This window comes from Sinocyclocheilus grahami, unplaced genomic scaffold (assembly GCF_001515645.1).
Source record: "Sinocyclocheilus grahami isolate Dianchi unplaced genomic scaffold, SAMN03320097.WGS_v1.1 scaffold132.1, whole genome shotgun sequence".
NCBI lineage: Eukaryota > Metazoa > Chordata > Actinopteri > Cypriniformes > Cyprinidae > Sinocyclocheilus > Sinocyclocheilus grahami.
The window spans coordinates 1,511,010-1,519,942 of record NW_015505311.1 but is presented as its reverse complement, the minus strand read 5'-3'; the positions used below and the strand labels follow the sequence as shown (position 1 = coordinate 1,519,942).

General features: G+C 38.8%; 1 protein-coding gene across 2 annotated transcripts in view; it reads left to right on the top strand.

The window, feature by feature from the left end:
- Positions 1-1,449: 1,449 nt before the first annotated feature.
- LOC107590712 (uncharacterized threonine-rich GPI-anchored glycoprotein PJ4664.02-like) overlaps positions 1,450-8,933 on the top strand; it is a 9,792-nt gene continuing 2,308 nt past the window's right edge. The window contains exons 1-9 of one of the 2 annotated variants that reach the window (XM_016279620.1): positions 1,450-1,692; positions 2,067-2,423; positions 2,919-5,201; positions 5,323-5,393; positions 5,560-5,618; positions 6,290-6,447; positions 6,568-6,727; positions 7,460-7,651; positions 7,884-8,105. In XM_016279620.1, the coding sequence (XP_016135106.1) occupies positions 1,650-1,692; positions 2,067-2,423; positions 2,919-5,201; positions 5,323-5,393; positions 5,560-5,618; positions 6,290-6,447; positions 6,568-6,727; positions 7,460-7,651; positions 7,884-8,105 (3,545 nt within the window). In that variant the 5' untranslated portion in view covers positions 1,450-1,649. Of the gene's footprint in view, positions 1,693-2,041; positions 2,424-2,918; positions 5,202-5,322; positions 5,394-5,559; positions 5,619-6,289; positions 6,448-6,567; positions 6,728-7,459; positions 7,652-7,883; positions 8,106-8,933 lie in introns of both variants that reach the window. The other variant, XM_016279619.1, reaches the window with a different exon arrangement.

Sequence of the window (8,933 nt, the reverse complement as noted above, 5' to 3'; positions counted from 1 at the left end):
CGTTGCATTGCATCGCGCCGCGTAAACATAAAACCATGTCTGCTTTTGTGATCGGAGAAATGACAAACAACAAGCGCTACTCTACACTGCTCAAAACTCGTGTTTGGATCATCAGAGGCAAATCCTTTAAATATGAAAACGTACTTACAGTCTGTGAGTCAGGACAGCCGGCATTGTAGTCTACTCTCCCAGGATCAGGAAACAGTCCTGTGCTGCACACATCTGAATATTTGGGTTGAACTGTTCTGGAACAGTGTTGTAAATACAACTTAACCACTGATTTCTAGTCGTGTCCATTTTTGGAAGACCAAACAAAGTAGTTTCGAAGGAGTGTCCGGCAGGCTTGCGGCAACCACATGTGACGACCCCGGGCTGGACTCCGCTTCGTCCTCTGTGAAAGCCAATCCGGCGATCCACAGCGCAAAGTTGTAGTATTTCCTCAGCAACCAGCACGGATCAGCTCCAGGCATGATGACGTCCTCTTTTGGAAGGCCAAACAAAGTAGTTTCGCTTTCACAACGAATCACACAGTGCCTTCACGACATGGCGGCGGCGGCAACAATACTACAGCGAGAATAAAAGTTACGCCTTCTTTCTTTGCGTGAACATTTGGGCGGCGTTATGCAAATCTTCCCACATAGTGATGTAGATATGTGGGGGCGTGTTAGAACGAGCCGTTTTAGGTAGGCGTGGCTGACTCTTAACTTATATAAAGAATATATCTTTGGATTTGAGACTTTAGTCTTTGCAACTTTACAGATCTTCTTTATGCACCAAGAGCTTGTAACACTTCAAAGAGAAAGGAAAAATTGAAATTGCATCATATGACCCCTTTAAATTAAGTGAGAACTTAATTTGAAATGAAATTATGAAATTTAAATTAGGCAAATGTTTGAGTTTTATTTAATCTCAGAATAACTTTTTAGTTTTTACTTGGCTTCACAAATACAGCTCCAAAGGAGAAACTGGTTTGACCTTGAATGACTGTGTGTCTAAAAATCTGAGCTATTTAACATACCCTCACACAAAAGTATTGTGGTAATACTGTGGTAAGCTATTCTTTGGTTTATAGGTGCATTCAGTCTCCAAGTGTTGTCTAAAAAGTCTTGATTTTGAGACACAGACACTGTGCCAACGATCTCTGAATGACCTTATATATGTAGTTAATCTATTTTCTAGTTTGAATTGACAGCACAAGCTCGTCAGGGGAGCGCAAACAAACACTCTCTCTGCTTTCTCTCACACAAACACACAACCTGGGTTATTAACCTAATCTTGGAATCTCCTCTGTCCGCTTAACTTTTAACCGCTTCCGTCCCATTTTCCCTCTTAAAAAGATGCCTAATCGTAATCATATGTCTGCACAGTGTGCTGTTTTCTACAGCCCGTAGGCGAGCTCGCGCGCTAACAAACAAGAAACGCACATGCTCGAGCGAAACTCATAAAGTGAGCTGCGGTCGGTTCCACAAGGTTTCTGCGGCGGACTGAAGGATGACTCTTCTATAAAGGTCTTAAAAACAGAAAGAAAACTGATAAGATACTTTTGACTAGTTTAAGTATCGTCTACATCATATTTTAGGGTTGTTAAATAATCTTTATGGAATTAACTGTGAGAACGGATACCTTCCTGGAATGTTTTGGCTCGCAAAATGCGTCGTTTTGTGTATCTTTTCTTATTTATTTTCTCTCCAGGTAAGACGTCCATTTCATTCATATACGAAGAGATATTGACATGCTAAACACAGTATAAACCTTGTTTAAAATGTGTCGATTAGCCATTCTACATTCTTTAGAAAAAATGTAATTGATATAGTTTTTAAATAATTATATTGTGATTAATCTTATCCTTATTAAAAAATGATCACGGTAACCTTAAAATGTACCGTAGTGTGCCTAATTATAACATGGTACTGAATTATTATGCACCACAGAATTTACACACAAAACATACTGTTAAAGTACAAAAGTACTTCAAAATATACCATGGTACTGAAATTCATGACGTAACTAAAAATATGTAATGATTCTTAATATATTGAAGGTGACGGTGATGATGTTTTCTGTAGGAAACACACTGTTGAACTTGAGGCAAGGCTGTGGAGGTAAAATTCTTGGAGAGAGGACCGGCTCAATTCGGTACTCTTTACACCCAAACAGCCTTTTATTTAACAGAATTACCAGCGACAGCACAGAAAAACTTTTGGACGTTACCTGCACATGGATTATTGATGCACATGAAAATCAGACTGTTTGTATAGAGGTCATTTCTGTTGGGGAAGGTGCTCATATTGGAATTAAATTTGGGAATGGGAATACACTGACCTATGAAAGAGAGGAGCGGGCGCTATTCTCTGGCACTGGGAAAACCATCATTGAATGGAGCGCGAGAAGAACTGATGAAACCTTTGCCACATTACAGCTGAGTAAGTCACTTAAAACAAGACCAAGTTTTTAGACATGGTCCCATCTTAATACCATCTTTGGACATGTATAATTCCAATACCACAGACAGTATGGTACAAATCAACATAGAAGGATTTCTGAAGAATCTTGTGACACTGAAGACTAGAGTAATGTCTACTGAAAATTCAGCTTTGCCATCACAGAAATAAATTATATTTTAAAATAAACCAAAATAGAAAACAGTTATTTTAAATTGCAAATTTTTTTCACAATATTACTGTTTTACTGGATTTAAAAAATAGCCTTGGTTACCATAAGAGAATTCTTTCAAAAACATTAAAACAAAATCCTACTGACCTCAAAATTTTGATCAGTAGTGTATGTTAAAAGTATGAACAATACCCAGTGAGAAGGTTGTTGTATGTTTGTTTATTTCCCTTAGTGTTGGACTCTTGTGTCTTGAATAATCTCATAATTCCTGTTTCCATTCATCTTTGCGTGTTGTTTTTTCTCAGAATGGAACACGTCAGAGGACAATCACACTCTTGCTTTGATTCCTTACACCCACTCTGATGCTGACCCAGTGTCTCCCTCTCCGAATGGCTCAAACGATGTAACTAACACCTCTGACATTGCAATGAGCAGCAATGTAACCTCCAAAACACACTCTCTCAGGGGTGAGAGTATACAGCAGGGCAGAGGTGTGTCTGACCTGGACGATAAGCACAGACCCCTCTTTCCGCAGGAAATCACCAACAATGGAAAGGAAACGGCTGGAGCCTGGATCTCTGACCTTCCACTCAATGGCACACATTCTTATTCTGATACACAAACCAGCTCTGCCCTTGACACACACGTGAACACGCTCGCAATATTGTCCACTGAACCTTCTATGGCTCAGTCATCCACTGAAATTCAATTACCACTGCTGTCTGTACAAACTACACCCCGACAGGCAACTGATGTGGCTACAACAAGTGCACTTTTAGCCACAAATGATGTTGCCCACACTGAATTACATAGAGGAAGTTCACAGCACATGCACACACAAGCACATGAATTGCACAAAATTCACTCCAAAACAAGTCAAAGAGGTGATCCAAGTTCAATGTTTCCGACTTCCAGCTTTATGACAGCAAGTCCACAATATATTCAGCCATTCAACGCAACTTCTAAACATAAAGACTTCCTTAGTGACAGTTCTTACAAGGCTAAAGCAACCACAGTGACGGTCCAAAATAAAGATTTGTTTACAATATCAGAGAACACTGGGACGAGTCAAATTGATTCAATTTTTTGGAGTTCAAACTCCAGACGACAATCTCAGTCAATCTCAGACGACAACCAACCTATATCATCAGTGATGGACAGGACAGATCGCTCTCCAAGGTCAACTAATCCAGATCAAAACATTACTAATCAAACAATCTATGATGATTCAGTACTCACTACTAGTACGCCTGCTACAGTATCAAAGTTTCTAGATATTAATCAAACCAACACATTAGCGTTTTCTGAAAACGACACGGCTGAATACTCAGGTTACTCCATGTCTCCAAGTGAGCCACCAATAAATGTTACCAGTGAGAATGAGCCAACAACTTCAGACGAGTTCATGCGCACTTCACGGAAAACACTTGCAACTCCAACTTTAACGTCTTTGGGAACATCAACCACCCACATTTCACACACCATCAAAAGTCAGCACGATACAAGCACCCAAGAAATCAGCTCTGTATCTTCATCAATCTCTTACTGGACTTCTCACAACAATAAAAATATCAGTGCCTTCACCACCTTCCCAACTACCATCCCTCAAGACCTGACCCCTACTAAGAGTCCTAGTACACCAGAAGGGGACAAGGGTCTGCTACCATCTGAAAGTGATTGCCTCGGTCATGCATGCACCTCGTATTTACCATCTACAGTAAGAGGCAAACAAGAAATCCCCATCACCAGCTCTCCATCAATCTCTTTGTCGAGTCCTCAGATTAGTCCTAATGTGACTTCTGACCTCACGGTGGAAGATAGCACTACAGTGAGATTTGAGAACCGCACTGATTTAGAGGAACCTGGTGTGTCCCCATCACAAGTCCAGAATACCAACACAAAATCAAGTATGCATACTGAATTCCCTATATACACATCTACACCCCAGTATTCACATCCATCTTCTGAAAACACGCAGAGCAATGTAGGATTTTCCGATGTAAGTGATATCAATGAGATGAGTAGTGATCAAACAGAGGGTAGAAGTCATCTGAGTCCTACTCAGACTAGTGCGACAAGTTCAAAGATGACTGTTGGCTTATCTCCTTTTAATGACATTCATACTGGATCAACAGACATCACTAATAGCTTTACTGCCCACACTACTGTCACACTGAGGACTTCATCTGACATCACAACTCCTTACATCTCACAGGCCAGTACAGCTGATCGTGGCATTCGAACCAGCACATCTATTAGTATGACCACTCCACATTGGGAAAGCAGTCAGACCTCTGCGGTCCATCCAACCTCAATAACTACCCCGCAGATTAATCCACACGCCAAGTCCACAGAAACGACTTCGTTCCAGGTCCAGACACACTTTCCAGTGCATAAGCCCAGCACTGTCAGACCTCCCCAACATATGACCACAAGCTCTTATCTTATCCAAACAAAAGCACACACAGTATCTACACAAGCAGTCACTCAGACATCTTGGACCCATTCTACCGCATCCAGCTTTGACAGGAAGTGGCCACATGGACGGCATTATTTTATAGTGAAGGACCAGCCAGCAATCATCAAGGGTGAGATACAAATCTGTCACATTTGCTTCTTTGAGACCTATAATTTATCCCTTTTCCACATTTCTCAGTAAACATTATTCTTGTTTATTTTCTGAAAAGTATCGATTCTTCTGTTTTTCAGAGAAAACATTTCAAGTACTCTTACAAATCGTCCTGGAAAGAGATTATGCCCCTAGTATGAGGTTGCATGAGGTAAAACCATTTGAATTACTTTATATACACTACTATTCAGTCTGTGGTCGATACATTTAAATAAAAAAAGTTTTTGAATGTTAGTGTACACATACTCATGTCAGCTGATGGTTGATGGTCATATGATTGCCATTGCAATGATGTAAATAACCATCCACGCCTGCAGGTGGAGACATTCCTGCAGATCCTTTCTGGATTTCAGAATCAACATGTGACCTGGCACAGGTAAAACACTTTACTGACATATACGGTATATATTTGTAATTGATCTTTTTCGATATATGCGTTGAAGTCACTGTGGGTTAGCTAAGAGTCTAGACACTGCTGTAATTATTGATGAAATTCATCATTCAGTCAGTACTTAGGAAGACTTTGTTGATGCATATGAATGAATGTTTCTTTTATGTGTAATCGTGTTCTTACTAATTGTTTAAACTGCAGAGAGTTTGTGAGATTGTGATTCCAATGAAATGTTAAAGCAAAATGAAACTAAAAATAAAACATCTTCTTTTAAAACAGAACATATAATTATATTATTATTATATAAAATATATTATAATACTATTATATATAAATAATAATAAAAAAAATCCAACAATCAAAACATTACACATTTTAGGTTTCAAATCTAAGGGAGTACTTCAGGTATATAATTTAGATCGCAGTGGTTCAGCAGACCAGAAGATTTTGAAAACCTGATCTAAAGTCTACCTGAAAACCTGATCTAATATCTAAATGGATGATGAGTTAAATGTTTTTTTACATAGAAATCTTTTGCAACAAATTTAAATGTCTTTACCATTACTTTTGATCAATTTAATGTGTCATTGCTGAATAAAAGTATTAATTTCCTTACAAAAGTCATTGATTGATTTTGTGATGGTTGTTTTCATAAGTGGTCCAATTCTGCAAACAGTAGTCCAGTTCCAGACAGTGGAAGCGCTGTCCTGGCTGGGAAGGGTGGAGTCTCTGTTACAGCAGGCGGGGTTAAACCCACTGCCAAAGAAAGGAATATTTGTGGGTGGAGTTAGAGTGAAGAATATTACTGTGGGAGGTGAGTGTTGAACAAGATCTTAACCAGTTACATCTTTCTTAGATATGTTTCACATTTATTTCTATCTGAACCAATCAGACCACCTATCATACCCTAATATGTTTTCTTTCTTTCCCTCAGGTTTGCAGACAGATGTTTGTGAATGGCTGTTTGAATGTCTATCTGGGTTCCAGTGTGTTTCTTCAAAGGGCAATGCCACCTGTACATCTGTGTGCCACTCTGAATACTGTAAACATCAGGGAATCTGTGTCCATCGCTTCGGGCAACAGCCTATTTGTCAGTAAGTTACATGTACAGTTACAAGCAGGGTAGTTTAACATAGCAGATTTCTGACTTGCTGCATAAAACCTGGTCCTAATTGCAATGTATTCTGGTCAAGACCTGCTTATTTATACCAAAAGAAACCATAGAGTTTCCAGGAGGACTGATTAGCCCTGTAAAGCCTGAAATATTAAATAATAGTCAGAAAAAAAATGCAATATGGTGCAGTTGCTGAAATTGTAAGATTTTTAAATTGTAGGGAGTAAAGCATATAATGCAGTGCAATACAGTGAAGATTGAGAAATGTACAAATGAATGTTCCTCAAAAGCCTGATGAGAAAAATATCATATTTGAAAAATACATTTTAGCATTGTTTTTCTAAAACATAATGTGTGGATAATCAAGTAAACCTAAGTTGCATCAGTCCAGTAAGTGTTCATCATGAAATATTACTAACAATATAAGAAGGTGTTGTTTACTTCATTAAAATAATAAAGATTTCACAGTAAAAAAGACACGTGTACCACGACATGAAGAAAGATGGTTATACTAAAAGCCTATTACTTGCTAAAAAAAGTGTAAATCAGACGGAAGGCATGTAGTAGATTGTGTACAACAGGAACGTTTTTGTCTTGTTGGTAATTTAGGAGCTTTAAAAGTTTGCATATCAAATTTGATACAGCAGGCTATATAGGGTTAAACAACTGCTGAAATATCTTGCAGGTATGACCAAGCTCTCTCTTTCTGAAGGTGTCCTGTTGGGGAGGATTACTGGTTTATGGGTCAGCGTTGTGACTTCCGCATGACCCGGCCGCGTTTGGTGGGCGTGTGCTTTGGTGTACTGGTTGCTGTTGCAGCAGTCATGGCTCTTCTGTCTTATCTCACGGTGCGCCGTTTTAAAACCATGCTAATGCAAGCCAAAGTGGAACAAACACGCAGCAGGTATCACATGTTCAATCATTTTAAACAAACACTCCCATGCACTCATCTGTAGTAGCCTGATTTTGTTATTGGAAATAGTTTGCAGGAAACTGTTGGCCAGTTAAAACAAACCATGGGTTGTGATAGCGCCACTAAAAGCGACACAGGGAGGGACGGGGTCAAGTGAACACACATAAAACACTCTTATATGTGAATTTTATTAATTTATTGTCTTCTGTTTCTGTGGACACAGTTATCGCAGATTTAATCACTTTGATGAGCTTTCGGCTCGTTTTTGGGGAAGGTCCTGGCCGGGTTCTCAGGATTCGTTGGACAACCCTGCCTTCACCCGCTCTGATGAATTATTACACTTGCGAGCACTAGACCGTACCTGCTGTTACCATGACGACACTCTTTCTGTGGTATCCACATACCACAGTAGTGCAACACACCTCAACACCATCTATCCTCATGGGTAAGATTTGCATATTATTGAATAAATCATGGTTTACCATAAATACCATGGTACATGAATTTGAGTAACATGGTACACTACTGTTTGGTGTTGGTATTGTTTTTTAAAAATATTTTTAGAAGAAGTCTCTTATGCTCACCATGGCTGCATTTATTTGAATAAAAAATACAGTAAAATAGTAATACTGTGAAATATCACATTTTCTGAATTTCATTACTCTAGTCTTCAGTGTCTAGTCTTCATGATCCTTCAGAAATCATGCTTACAATTTCTTATTATTAGAAGTAATGAAAGCAGCTGTGCTGCTCAATATTTTTGTGGAAATCGTTATATTTTTTCATGATTCGTTGATGAATAGAAATAAAAAAACAGCATTTATTTGAAATGGAAACATTTTGTAGCAGTATAAATGTCTTTAATGTCATTTTTGACCAATTAAAGGGGTCATATGATGTTGCTAAAAAGAACATTATTTTGTGTATTTGGTGTAATGAAATGTGTTTATGCGGTTTAAGGTTCAAAAAACATTATTTTCCACATACTGTACATTATTGTTTCTCCTCTATGCCTCGCCTTTCTGAAACGCGTCGATTTTTACAAAGCTCATCGGTCTGAAAAGCGAGGTGTGCTCTGATTGGCCAGCTATCCAGTGCGTTGTGATTGGCCGAATACCTCAAGCGTGTGACGGAAATGTTACGCCCCTTACCATACTGTGATGCCGTGTCTCGGTCAGACAAAAACATTAAAACCCATTATAAACGAGGCGTTTGTTGCATCCAGTGGGGACATAATTACGGATTATAATGACTTATACTGTCTTTTTACGCG